We start from the raw sequence: 14,865 nt of genomic DNA, 5'->3' as shown, positions 1-14,865 counted from the left end.
TTCGTTCCGGGTTGTGACAAGCTTGCTTGCTTCTGACCTTTCTTAATGATGTCCAGCTTTTCTTGAAAAGTCCATCTTGAAAATGGCTTTGACAGTAAATCTGCAAACAAATCAATTTCTTCTCCTTCAACCATTGCGGGTTGACAAAACCGCTATTAAATCAACATAACAATATATTTGCTTGTGCAGCTCGCTCCAGATACAGTTTGGTAGCTCTGGCTAGTCCACTCTATCACTAGCCAATCATAGTTGGTGAAAGCGATGACATCCGTACGCCTGCTTGAAGGCAATGACGTATCCCTACGCCTGCGAGAAGGCATTGGTGTCGCCAACTCAAAATCTGATTGGTTAAAGCAACAGTTTTATCGACGCTTGTTTTATGCAGTAGAGCCTGCAGAACTGATTGTGAAGGCCTCAAGGCAGATTTCTGACCCTGGCAACCAATAATAGCTGAAATGTAATTGGTTAGATGCTTAAATATGAAAACACATCTGGAAGCAGGGCAACCAGGGGAAAAGCAATGAAATGAAGCTGACAGACAATTTGGAATTATTTAATAAGTATTCATGGACAAAACATAATTAATATCAGTCTGTGATTCGGATATTTTTTAGGCCACCAGAGAAGGCCTTGAAGGCCCTGACGGTCCACCACTGCTGTAATGTTTGGACTATAGGAGGAACCTGACTATTTGTCGCACCCACCAAATTTGACAAGAAAACAGTATTTATTCATATCTAAACTACTTTGCGATTTTTCGATTATCGCGGCCATCTCTGGTCTACATTAACCGCGATATTCGAGGTTACTAGTTACTGGTGTGTGTATATATACTTTTCAATACTGCTCAATTAGTTCTTCGGTTATTGGAGACCTTGGTTTCAAAATTTACTAACACAGGTTGACCATGAAGTTTGGAGGATAACTTTTAGCTGTGGTTTTCTGAAGTTACCATGTCTCCTCCTACATCCCCAAAAAGTGCATTTTAGAGCAAATTAAAGACTAAAATAGCCCATGAAATTGTCAATGCTTGTTTGTTAATATGTTCCCCTGCAATTAAGAGGTACTTTTAAACTTTGTTTGAATTTAATTTCATCATTGTCTTGATTTATATATACTGTCCTGCCAGTTTAATGATTGTGAAGTCAAAATGATACTCTTTTGAAATGTTCAAATGTACAAGATTCAAATCAAAACGATACACGAGCAACCAAAAATGTTTTCCCGTGCTAATAGTGGGAGAAATAGAAAAGGAGGCCTGTGATGCACTGGAGCCGATAAGGTGGATTTTCCATTTCAGAAAAACAAACACTGAGATGTTTTTCATGAGAACCAGGGAATGGAATTTCTGAAAACACTACCCAGTTGACTCAGAGTTTTGGTCTCTGCCAAATATGATGCATACTATATCTGAGTGTTTGCATTGTGATAAATAGTGCATAACTGTAACTTAACAGACTTACATTAGTAATAGTCTAAGAAGACATGCATATCACCAACAGATAATTGGGGTTTTCATAGCATTGATATCACCATTAGTATCAAATTAGCTTACACTCAAATACGTCAGTTACAAAAATTCCACATATTACACAAACACCTAGAAGCCATTTCCTAAATTCATTTTCATGAGCAGTGCTAACGTGTGAATGATGCTTATTTTCCGTTTCAAATGTCTATTTATAAATGAAATGTATTCTTTCATAATTATTATAGAAGCACTTCCCTGTTCACTTGTAAATATATTAACATTCGGTGGGGAGTCAGAAGATTTGTCAAGATTAATAATGACTAAGCATGTACTAAGTATTTATTATACGTCAATTGTGGGACACATAAGCTTTAGTTTAATATTTAAACTTGAAATTGGTACAATAAGAAAGTGTCATCATGCAAACCAGATAGCAATATGTCTTCATATTTATTATTTCTTGAGTTCAGTAATTCACTCCGATGTATGCAATAGAATATTAATAGCTACAACGTATTAACATCCATTATTTACTGAACACCAATGCTAATCTTTGTCTTTTACTTATTTTCAAGCATGCAGAGGAAGAGCCGGTAAGAGACTATATATGGTATTGTGGCATTCATGAATGTTGTGCATGTATTGTGTTTTTCATATTCTTCACAATATAGTATGACACTTAAGGAATTGACTTACAGCTGAAAAGAATGAATTTTTTACTATACCTTCCTATTTTCACTGTTATTGAATCCTTTTTTTAGTTACCTTTGACCGCATTACACAAACACTACTCAGTTCAAGAAACGTTTTGGAAGGGTCGAGTTTTGTGGAGCAATATATTTTTGTGGAAATTCCAGCAAAATTGTGGATTTTTAAACTTTATTTTCCTTTAGGATGAATATTTTAAAGTGTATTTATTGTGTTATTAAATGACATTTGGCCTTTTACTGACATAATTCATATAAAAGTAAAGTAGAGGATCCGTCAACGTTAGGTTGGGAATGCACTGAATTAAGGAATTATATGCAACAAATAGCATTACAGACAAGAAAGAAATCATAGAAGAAATTGGTGAAGCTCTGTGAATTTGACGATAGGAAAATGGGAAGGTTCTGTAAATTTGTCACTTAGTATAATCAGCTTTCACTTGAACAAAATGTTTATCGACGTAGATGTATGACCAGACAGGTCACAAAGAGAGAAAGGATAACTGAAATTATTTAGATTTAGTCACTGAAAAGAGTAATTTTACTTTCAGTAACATCTTTTTTAAACAAGATTTAAATAATTTAATCCACTGTTAGGCACCCCTCTGAAAGCCTCTATGCAATCATACAGTCCAGTCCCAATACTACGATTGGACTGTAAGGAATTTGAAATAAAATCTATACTATGGGAGTTCAAGATAGGCATCCCGGAGAGTTCTGTGGTCGAAGGTTTGGTCCTCACTGTATGGAGTTTGCACGTTCAACCCCAGGCTCGCATGGGTTCTCTCCGGGTACTCCACTTTGCTCCCACATCCCAAAAACATGCATGGTAGGCTGGTTGAACACTCTAAATTGCTCCTAGGTATGAATGTGTACGTGAATGGTTGTCCATCTCTTTGTGTCCTGCAAATGGCTGGCCACCAATTCAGGGTGTCCCCCGTCTGGTGCCCGTAGTTCGCTGGAATAGGCTCCAGCACCCTCAACAACTCTTGTGGGGATAGGCGGTTCAGAAAATTAATGAATGAATTCAATAATTGATTAATTTTTAAAAGCCTCCTGAATTTCAGGTGACTGCTCTGCAATTGCTAATGGGAGTTATTTAATTTTCTATTTGTCACTCATATAAAAAGTAATATGCAGCCTAGTTATGATTTCTTGGCACTGCCTCCTCACAATTCAAGTCAAGGTTGGTGTTTTGAATATCAGTTCCTGCATTCCTGCGTTAAGTTTGCATGTTATTCTTGTGCTTCCACCCACATTCCCTAAACATGTTTAGATTAGATTAGATTAGATTAGATAACTTTATTCATTCCGTATTCAGGAGATTTCACTGTCACATTAGCAAGAGGCTGAGAATACAGACACAGGAAAAGACAATTTAGACAAAAATAAATAGGTAATAAATATGTTAATAAATGAATAAATAAGAGTGTTGCTGAAATATTTTTTGGGTAATAATTTCTTGGGTTAATTAAATAAAGACAAACCCCCCCTCTCGCTAAAGTCAGATGACATAGACTGCAGAAAATGTATTAATATGTTGATTGAGATGTTCAAACATAAAAAAAACTGAGACAACAAAACACTACCAAACACTGCATTACAGTTTCCATATAGTGTAAATCGCAACTATTTTCATGAATACTCCACCCTCATTTTTCCTGAGTTGGTAAGGCCAAAATTCCAAATGAAAATGTTCCACTATAACATTCATTGGTGCATTGTATCTGAATGCCAATCATTCTTAATCTATTTTGCCATTAGATCATGCTAGCCAGTTTTGTTTTCTCCAGCCACTTCCGCTGGAGACCTTTTGAATGGGAACAATGAGGCTACTTCCATGAACTCAATTCCATGAGTCTAAGAACAAAAGAGAAGCATGGAAAGCGGAAACCTGGCCAACACCACGCCAAATTCAGCAACAACTTTAAACCCCACTTTATACAGGAAAGGCTAGACTTGTTGCCGGATGGAGTAAATGATGAGACAATATACAAACATATCCAGGTCTCTATGATCCTGCAGAAAACACTTAAACAAAATATGTTACAAAAAGTATTTGCTACAAAACTTCATCAATGTCTATTAAAACTTTTCCAATGGCATCTGCGACATTGCCCACCAAAAAAGGGAGAAAGGTCAAATTCATTTGATGAATTCAGAGGCTTCTGTGGTAGTATATGTGTTGCATCAAATTAACTTTGTGGGAAATGCAATGTGATTCTGCTCACAGAATTTAGTGTGGTCTGTGTGAAAGTCTTTTCTACCAATATACATTCGCACAAACTTATGGGTCCTACATTTTATGCAGTGGTTCAGATCATTGCACTTCTTAGTGGAGCCACGGAGATCACGAAAGAGTATGTTTAAATATGGTCTGGTTCAACCTTTAAACAATTGGAGCGCTGTAACATGGTATCTTGTGTGAATGCAAATACGTATACTGCTGCTGTGAAAAACAATCCGACCTATTTACCTGTAAAGTTAAAATCACAAGTACAAAAATTCTAATGTAAAATACTATTGAATTGAATTGAACGGAATGCTTTTATTGTCATTATAAAAGTATAATGAGATTTAACGCTTTTACCATGGAGTGCACAAATTACATCAAACAGACAAATTAATAATCAATACATAAGAAATGACTAAATAAGTAGTCCAAGTGAGGTCAGCAGAGCGGAGCAGGCTTGTTTCGTCTGAAGAGTTGAGATGAGTTTCATGGTTTTGGAGACGTTCAGCGCCAAGTCCATGGACAAAACAACAAACAAGCAAACACATAGAAAATCAATATATACAGTAATCCCTCGGATATCGCAGCTTCAACTTTCGCGTCTCCGCTATATCGCAGATTTTTTTCTGTTTTTATTATTTTTCTAAAGTTTAGAAAAATGTGAAAATCCACGCTTAAATTCGCAAGTGGAAGCCACTCCCCTTTCTTCCGCTTGCTACTCGGACTCAGCACAGAAAAAAAAGGTAGTTACAATAGCGGTGATCCTACTTCGCGGTTTTTCGTTTATCGTGGACATGTCTGGTCTACGTTAACCGTGACATTCGAGGGATAACTGTGGTAATGATAAAAAAATCACTACTTAAGAAATAAATAAATAAGTTGTCCAAGTGAGGTCAGCAGAGTGGAGCGGGTTTGTCTGAAGTCCAGGATGAGTTCCATGGTTTTGGAGACGTTCAGTGTCAAGTTGTTGTACACCACTCGCTGAGTCTATGGACTCATCAACAAACAAACAAACACATAGATAATCAATATATAGTCATGATAAATAAATAATTTATAAATATTAATAGAGAAAATAAATAATCGCTACATAATGATAGATAAATAAATGATCAACATAATAAATAAGTAGTATAAGTAGTAGTGATAAGTCTTGATTAGGTCCTAGGTGCAGAACTCGAGTTCAGTATGGTGACAGCTCTTGGGAAGAAACTGTCCTTGAGTCTCTGTCGTGTTTCTCTTCCACAGTTTGACTTTGGTGATGTGGCTGTCCATCAGGCCATTCACACCATTGAGTACTGTCTGGGATGTATCTCAAACACAGCCTCCTACCTCCGTCTCTGGGCTCTCAGCTTGGCTCATGCACGTGAGTTTTATAAAAACTTACACATCACAAACTTTATCTACATAATGCTCTAATAGTGCAGCAACATTTTTACAAAAAGGAATAGATGTAGATGTAGAGTAGGATGATATCTTTTTTCCTCTGCAGAGAATAATTGTGTCCCTAATTATAGTAATACCTTGAGATACAAGCTTAATGTGTTCCGGGACCGAGCTCGTATGTCAATTTACTTGTATGTCAAATACATTTTTCGTATAGAAATGAACAAAATACAAATTGATTCATTCCCACCGTCTGAAAAAACACCAAAAAACAGGACATTACAATGGAAAAACATCTTTTTATTGGTTCAAATTCACCACCTACTTACAAACTAACAAATACGTATCTAGTTGTTATGATCTTCAATACTAAAATGGGACAATACTCAGTACAGAGAGACGGCGCGTACGAGAGAGAGATAGAAAGGACAGGAGAGAGACCTGACGGACCCGTTCGTAACATATCATAAACTTTAAATTTAACTTCAATAAACTTAGATTACTATACGCACACACTTAAAAATACGTTTTAATCTTATGTTACACTAAATTTAAACCTTCTTGTGCAATAACCGAGGCAAAGATGTTAATGTATTCCACCATGGCTTTTGAGGTGGAACTTCCTGCTTCTCCGTGCCTCAGAACCGAGTGTTCGTTTCGTCCAGTTCGTTTTTTGAAATTACCGAACCAGCCATGACTCGCTTTGAAGGGTTTTTCTGGTGTCTTTTTCAGATGCTTGCTTCGCTTTCAAGTCCATGTAGATTCCGCTAGCTTTTTCGCATATTATCGCTATCTCCCGCTAACTGTTTATCGTTTATTACTTTTTGGGGGATTTCGTAACTTGGATCTTTTTCGTTTCTCGAGTCACTCATTTGCATATTAAAAAATTCGTAACCTGAAATTTTCGTACCTAGAGGCATTTGTAAGTAGAATATGACTGTACTGCATTGTAGGACTTTGATTAAACTATGATAACTGTGTTTGTTTCCATATTTTCCCTTTGTCGATTCAGAGCTGTCAGAGGTGCTGTGGTCCATGGTAATGCACCTAGGTCTGTCTTCCCGGAGTGGGGGCAGTTTCTTTGGCCTCACAATCATCTTTGCAGCATTCGCTACTCTCACAGTTGCCATTCTGCTCATCATGGAAGGGCTGTCTGCCTTTTTACATGCCCTGCGTCTGCACTGGTAAGAAATACAAACACTCAATGCCTATGACCCCTTAATTTATTCCAGGGTCCCTATGGGTCGTTGTAATCATTGAAAATGCTTAGATTTTAATGTGATGTTTACAAGGTTTGAAAATACAGTCCTTGAAAATGCTTTAAGGTGTCAACAACCAACGACCCTGTCTAAAAATATAAATTATGAAATGAAGAAAAATAAAATAGATTCGCTTCATTGCAACACGCTGGTTCGAAGTGAAGGCGTTTCCCCTCAATATCGGACGTCACACAAGGCTGTAGAATTCACGCGCTTTGTAGCATATTAGTGCAAATTGGGAATATAAATGCACCAGGCCAACCGTGACTTAAAACATTGTTTTTCCATGTATACGTGGGAACACTTAATTCTTAGACCCAGAAGTCGAGTGAGAGCGCTCGTGAGTTAATGAATGCCGGGATGGGCATTGTATTCCCCCGATGGTCTCTTTAGGGCAGTGTTTCCCAACCACTGTGCCCGGCACACTGGTGTGCCGTGAGCAATGGTCAGGTGTGCCATGGGAAATTGGAAGTCATACATAATATTCAAAGAGAAAAATTCATATGAATATAACGCGATTAAAATTTAACTATTACAAGGTGCAAATCAAAATAGTATGAATGAACCAGAAGTTTCAACTTTTGGGGATTGGATTGGATAACTTTATTCATCCCGTATTTGGGAAATTTCATTGTGACAGTAGCAAGAAAAGGCATAGTTATAAGTTAGACAGTACAGTCAAAGGCCGCAGAACAACAAAGCAAAAGCAAAAAGCACAAAGTACAAAGCAAATCAAAGTCAATGGGATCATTAAGACTCACCAAATCATTAAGACAGAAAAGCAGCAAAAAAGTATGTGTGAGCACAACATTTTTTTTCCATTATATTAGGAGATATAAGTAACATTTGGAGAAAAGTCAAAAGTATACAATTAAAAACATTACGTATTTTTGCATCACTCGAAACGGAAGTTGTTCAGGGTCTGCAGACATCAACTTTTGGTGACATTAGGTCAGTGTGAAAAATTAGATATTGGAAAAATTTGGGAGGTTTATGTGATTCCTGCTGATAAAACTTTGATGAGAATGAATATTGTTAATGTAGTCGACATAATTTTAAATTAAAAGATTTGCAGATGGTGGCATCCCTTGAGATATTTTCAATGCAAAAAGTGTGCCGCCGTTCAAAAAAGGTTGGGAAACACTGCTTTAGGGCACTAGGTGAGTTTCTTCGTCTGCATTTCCCAACAGAGGATGGCATCTGAGAACGGTAATAGTATTACTACCTCCAACCCTACTCACCCCTTTTCAGAATTTGGGTTGGGGTCTAATTATTAATGCCTATCTGCAACACTGCAGACCATTTAAGTCTGTGCATGAGTAGTTTGGAGTTTAATCAAGAAAACAGTATACAAATCGAATAGTATTTAAATAAATACATGTACATTCCGGAGGCGGCCCAGTGGCGAGTGGTTAGCGCGTCGGCCTCAAAGTTCTTGGGCCGGTGGTTCGATCCCAGGTCCGTCCTCACTGTGTGGAGTTTACATGTTATTCCTTGGCTTGTGTGGGTTTTCTCCGGGTACTTTTCCTCTGACATTCCAAAAACATGCATCGTAGGCTGTTGAACAAAATTGGGTGTGAGCGTGAATGGTTGTCTGTCTCTTTGTGCTCTGTGATTGGCTGGCCACCGATTCAACGTGTCCCCACCCAGTGCATTCATGTGTTTAGTACTCAACTACTACTTGGTCTACTCATCTGTTTTTCGATTGACTCCCTTTGTTGTTTTAGAAAACAGCCTCTTATATTGTTCTACAAAAAATGCAATTGCCGAATTTTCAGCGACAACAGAATAGTTTTTTTGTCGTTGTGAACTACAGTTCCACACAAAATTACATTGAGATATCATATAGCTTAGCAATTGACGGTTTCGGAGCCTTTTGTCCAGTGTCCCAGACTACGAAAAAAGCATATTGAGCAAGGTTTCCTTGCCAATGACTTGCGTGTCTCCATACACCAGACAGCATATCATCACTACTCCACTCCACTACTTGTGATATTGGATGTGCTCAGTTTGCCCAAAACTGTCGCTGGGCAAACTTGACCTTTCAAATAAGGGGGTTTCAGAAGCACCCTAATTTAATTCTGCCTTATACCAAAAAAAGAGATCAAACAATAACTGTACATGTAACAAAAAACAACAACACAAAAAACAAGCAAGCAGCAAATGTTCCCTTTTGAACTAAGTGCTCTATTGTTGCGAAAGTTGTATTTCTTCAGCTTGTCAAGCACATGACGAATGAATGGAACATGAAAAATTCCTGGCCCAAAGTGGTTTACCCAACTGTAAACTCAAGGGACTGAAAATATCTTAAAGCCCTTTCTGATCCATCGCTTCCTTGCACCATCTTCATCATGCTGATACAAGTTGCAACACTGAGTACACACATGTCAACCATTAGTATATTGAAGTACATTATCAAGACTGTTGGAATTTGAAGGATTGCCAGAAGCACGATGATAGTTAGTAGTATGTGGGAACTTGGCGGACAAGTGGTTAGTGCGTCCGCCTCACAGTTCTGGGGTCGAGGATTCAATCCCAGGTTGGTCCTTCACCGGGTACTCTGGTTTCTGCTCACACCCCAAAAACATGCGTTTTGGCTATTGAACACTCTAAATTGGCCCTAGGTATGAGTGTGAGTTTGAATGGGTGTCTGTCTCCTTATGTCCTGTGATTGGCTGACCACCAATTCAAGGTGGCCCCCGCCTGGTAACCGAAGTCAGCTCCCCCGCGACCTTTTAAGGAGAAGCGGTCCAGAAAATGAATGAATAGTAATACAATTGCAATTTAAAGTGGGTTGGTAGGCATTACCAGAAATTCAACTTTTCAGACGTTATGTCTAGGTACAGTTTATATAAAACCTAGATATATGTATCCTATCTGGATCTTGCTCTAGCTATATAAAGAAGAATAACCAAGAGAGATTAAATGAGTACAACAAGAAAAACATCTCATCTTTCTCTCATCTCATCTTCATCCGCTTATCCGAAGTCCGGTCGCAGGGGCAGCAGCTTCAGCAGTGAAGCCCAGACTTCCCTTGCCCCCGCCACTTCACCCAGCTCTTCCGAGAGGACCCCAAGGTGTTCCTGGGCTAGCCGGGAGATAAAGTCTCCCCAGTGGCCTCCTCCCGGTGAGACGTGCCCGGAACACCTCCCCAGGGAGGTGTCTAGGGGGCATCCTGATCAGATGCCCGGGCCAACTCATCTGGCTCCTCTTAACCTGGAGGAGCCCCTCTCGGATGACCGATCTTCTCACCCTATCTCCAAGGGCGAGTCCAGACATCCTGCAGAGGAAAGTCGTTTCAGTTGATTGCATCTGGGATCTCGTTCTTTCGGTCATGACCCACAGCTCATGGCCATAGATGAGGTAGATCGAACGGTAAACTGAGAGACTTGCCCTTTCGCTCAGCTCCTTCTTCACGACGGACCAATGCAGAGTCCGCATCACTGCAGACGCCGCACCTATCCGCCTGTTTTTTTTTCTGAACCGCTTTATCCTCACTGGGGTCGCTGGGGGTGCTGGAGCCTAGGACAAGACAGACAACGCCAGACGTGTGGAAAAAACAACAAACATGACACGAATGAAATGAAGAAGCTGGCTCTGTTATCCATGGAAGAAAAACAGAAAATCTCATCTCATTTTCTGAACTGCTTTATCCTCATTAGGGTCACGAGGGGTGCTAGAGCCAATCCCAGCTGTCTCCGGTCGGGAGGTGGTGGACACCCTGAATCGGGGACCAGACGATCACAGGGCACAAGGAGACGGACAACCATGCACACTCACACCTAGAGCTTGGCGATAAAACGATAACGATAATTATCGTGAAATAATTTTTTTCAACGGTAATATTAAAAATCATTAATTTAAAACTGCAGTTACACCACCAACCACCACAGAAAACGGGGGCGCTTATGCAAGATGAACGGTATGTTGGCATGTTAGCAATAGCTGACAACCATTTCAGGATGTCCCCTGCCTGTTGCCAGTTGAGTAGAATGGGCTCCAGCACCCCCCACAACCCATGTGAGGATAAGCGGTATGGAAGATGAACAAATGAAAGTCTTTTCTTCTCTCCACACACTCCACAATGCACCATTTTTTAGATTGGTGTTTCTTTAGTTAAGTGACCTCTTCATGTGTTGGTAACAGTTTGTCATAATTTGTGTCTTTTTTAATATGCCAAAGATTTTGAATACACACAAATACAAGCAGTCAATCAAGGAAGATGGAATAAATGAAGTCAACTTGGAGCGGCCTCATACAGCAGTGAGGAGATTTGTAATTAGTAGCAGTAGTCCTCTGGGTACTCCGGTTTCCTGCCACATTCAAAAAACATGCATGGTAGGCTGATTGGACACTCTAAATTGCCCGTAGGTATGAGTGTGAGCGTGAATGGTTGTTTGTCTCCTTGTGCCCTGCGATTGTCTGGCCACCAATTCAGGGTGCCCCCCGCCTCTGGCCCGGAGTCAGCTGGGATAGGCTCCAGCACCCCCGTGATTCGAATGAGGATAAAGCGGTTCAGAAAATGAGAGATGAGTAGTCCATCCCCCTCCAAACATCCACAACTAAATGATCTATGATCCCCATATGAGTTCATCTCCAGTTAAAGAATGCTGCAGATTATAACCTGGTTAATAAATCAGATGAACATCAGCTCAACATGTATCTGCATCATATCTTCTTGTAACTTCTCTACATTGCCCAAAGACACCTTTGATCCCATACCTCATTTCTTGCATTACTTGTCTGGTAAGAGAATGCCGTAGAATGTTACTTGGTTAATAAAGCAGGAGCGTGTCAGCTCAACAGGTATCCGCTAAGGTTAAAAAGAGTCCCGGAGTATTTTTCGCGGATATGAGCGAATGGAAATAGTTTTGCTCAGAGTTAACTGCAGTCAACATGAAACATCTGCTTTGGTGTGCACTCTTCACACACACATTCTGATGAGTTGTCTGCACACATACACACATGCACACAAAAGACTACAGGGCCAGCGTGGTACGTGTAAGGCAGAAGAGTTTTTCCATCTCCTAAAATGTGTTGGGAGGCAGATTAGAGGATCTCTCATTTCTTTCCACATTTGAAGTGTTGCCCTCTCACGGCTCTGGTTGACCAAATATTTGCCACGGCTTTAAGACATTCTTGGGCAGCTCCCCTTACTCACCGAGGCTAGGAACTAAAAGGAACTAACGCCCAATTCTTAATGTTTTCTTTCCAAATGAAAACAGGTAATAATAAAAATAACAATGCTCTCTCTCTGCATATATATATATATATATATATATATATATATATATATATATATATATATATATATATATATATATATATATATATATATATATATATATATATATATATATATATATATATATATATATATATATATATATATATAATATTATGTAAGATAATTTCATGACTTTACATTACATTAAAGTTCATTAGTATTGCACCTTTATGCTTTGCAATTTATTACATGTAATATTATGACTTTTTCTCGTAAGGTCTTTATTCCGGTGATATAATAAGTTTAACATAGTAATATTAAGACTTTATTCTTGTGGTGCTATTTGTTTTGTTTCCTCCCCTAATTTTCCATCGTACTATCGTACACAATAAAAATTAAAAATAAAGTTTATTCACCGTCCACTTTGAAACACTTTTCCACAGTGATGAAACTTTCACACTGGCCACCTAATCAGACACCTAATTCTCTCTCTTTTTCTTTTCAGGGTGGAGTTTCAAAATAAATTTTATTCTGGCCAGGGGTTCAAGTTTGTGCCCTTTTCATTCGAGAGCATTATGGATGGAAGATTTGACGAATAATAATTTGAAGGAGTAATCTCTTTGTCAGTGTGCATGAATCGTGGTGCAATCCTCTACGTCCACCTAGTGGCAATTGAAAAACATTGTTGTTGTGTGCCATTCCTACACTTGTAGGTACATGTACTGTATGTATATTGTCATAATTTTCCAGCTGTACTCATTCTGGAACCCGTCATGCTGGCATAGTATTTTCCCCTGTCTAGCCAATTTCCTTTTAGTTGTTTCCATTACCTACAGTGGTGAAATACTGCAGGGGTAATTTCCTGTTTTGAATCTGACTCGGTTTGAATGTGGCATGGGACAAACGTCCATGTTAATGCACAACTTTGAACGTCTAGGGGGGAAAACTTGGTAAGACTTAACTTAACACTTATTGGAAATACAACTACAAGACCAACAGTACATATCCAGTCTTCTCTTGTAATGAAAATCCAAGTGGCATTGACATGGGCCTAATCAGGTAAAGAAAATACCGTATTTATTTGAGTATAACACGCACCCACAATTTGTGACTAAAGATGGGTAAAAAAACACTTTTTATCAGCTGACATCAATAATTGCACCAGTACTGGTAACTGGCAAATGCTGATCACATGTCGCCGTGACAAAACATTTATTTACAACACATGGTACGGAAACCTGGTAAAACAAACTACCAGTATGAACACAATTCTCAAATGGAATTAACACTTTAAAATCCTTAAAGTTTAATTCATCATCATAATATTTAAACATTTTCAAAGTCTGATTCATTATCATCAGATTCATTAAACAATTGATTCCATTCTTCTTGATAGAAGATAGCGCTGGGCGGACTCGAGTGAGGGGCTGCCCCACTAATGTTTCTCTGGACCAACTTTTTTTTATTTGACCCTCCCCTAGAAACTTGCCGAATGGTATTTGGAGAGGGATGGCTTTTGAAAAAGAAGGTAGATTATATCCCCTGAGAAAGAGGATATAATCTAACCTTCTTTGGACCCTGGCAGAACGGGCTCTCGCGTGCCATCTGGTGGACAAAGACAGGTTTTACGTCTCCCACTACAACGGCTGCGGAAGGGAGTTTTTCACCGGCGGATGGCAGTTTTTCACTGGGATTTGGTCATAAAAGCGAAGAGCTCATGTATAATGCGCACCTGAACTTTGCTTCAGTTTTTCTGTTCATAATTTTGTGCGTTATACTCGAATAAATACGGTACTGTACAGTACTATAGTTAAGATGTTAAGGAGTGATGTTGGGGCATCATTGTTAAGGGAAATGATTTAATTGAGTAAGCAGAAAAAAAATCAATATTCCAATGTAATTCATTCAAAAATATGGAATCTCTCAAAGAAACGGTCTTTAAGCCACTATTTCAGGTATTCCGGGTGATGATTGCAATGATGGTGTAAAACAATATTAGTATTTTAATTATTATATCAATTCAAAAGGTATTGTTATATTGAGACAATAGGTAAAAATCACAAAGTAATATTATGAAGAGATGACAAAACAAAGCTATTGTTGGTAAAATTGAGTCATATATCGTGTGTCCTGCATGTCTGTGTAAGTGATGTAGGATACCTTGTTCATAGATGTTTATCTATGATGTAAAATTAATCTAAGAACGTGGAAAGAAAACAGATGTTTCTCCAAAATCTCTCCCTTAATCTGGAGGGTTGCTTACTGCAATCAATATTTATGTTGTCTATTCCTTGGAATATAAGAAAAAAAGTTCTAGACAGGGAGCAACAAAATCTACATGCAATTAACATGTACAGATTTTAAGATTTGATTGTGTTGCTGTCATTTTATGGCATGAAAGTTTGATGGAGTGTTTTACTGCTAGACAACAGTCTCACTGAATCTGAAATGTCTGAATATGACAAAATTATTGGTACTTCGTAAGGTTATTGTGAGTGTGTGAGCAATAAAGATTTGGGTCTTTTTCTGGCTTGTTTTGTCCAAAGTCTACAAAACCTGAATTAATTTTAATCTGAAATATT

General features: G+C 38.6%; 1 protein-coding gene across 2 annotated transcripts in view; it reads left to right on the top strand.

The window, feature by feature from the left end:
* atp6v0a1b (ATPase H+ transporting V0 subunit a1b) overlaps positions 1-13,849 on the top strand; it is a 33,936-nt gene extending 20,087 nt beyond the window's left edge. For both annotated transcript variants that reach the window (XM_077625569.1, XM_077625568.1), the window contains exons 19-22: positions 2,047-2,064; positions 5,660-5,777; positions 6,810-6,981; positions 12,789-13,849. In XM_077625569.1, coding sequence (XP_077481695.1) covers positions 2,047-2,064; positions 5,660-5,777; positions 6,810-6,981; positions 12,789-12,882 — 402 coding nt within the window. In that variant the 3' untranslated portion in view covers positions 12,883-13,849. The remainder of the gene's footprint in view (positions 1-2,046; positions 2,065-5,659; positions 5,778-6,809; positions 6,982-12,788) is intronic.
* The last annotated feature ends 1,016 nt before the right edge of the window (positions 13,850-14,865 follow it).

Source organism: Stigmatopora argus, chromosome 18 (genome assembly GCF_051989625.1).
Source record: "Stigmatopora argus isolate UIUO_Sarg chromosome 18, RoL_Sarg_1.0, whole genome shotgun sequence".
NCBI lineage: Eukaryota > Metazoa > Chordata > Actinopteri > Syngnathiformes > Syngnathidae > Stigmatopora > Stigmatopora argus.
This window is presented reverse-complemented; position numbering and strand designations above follow the sequence as displayed.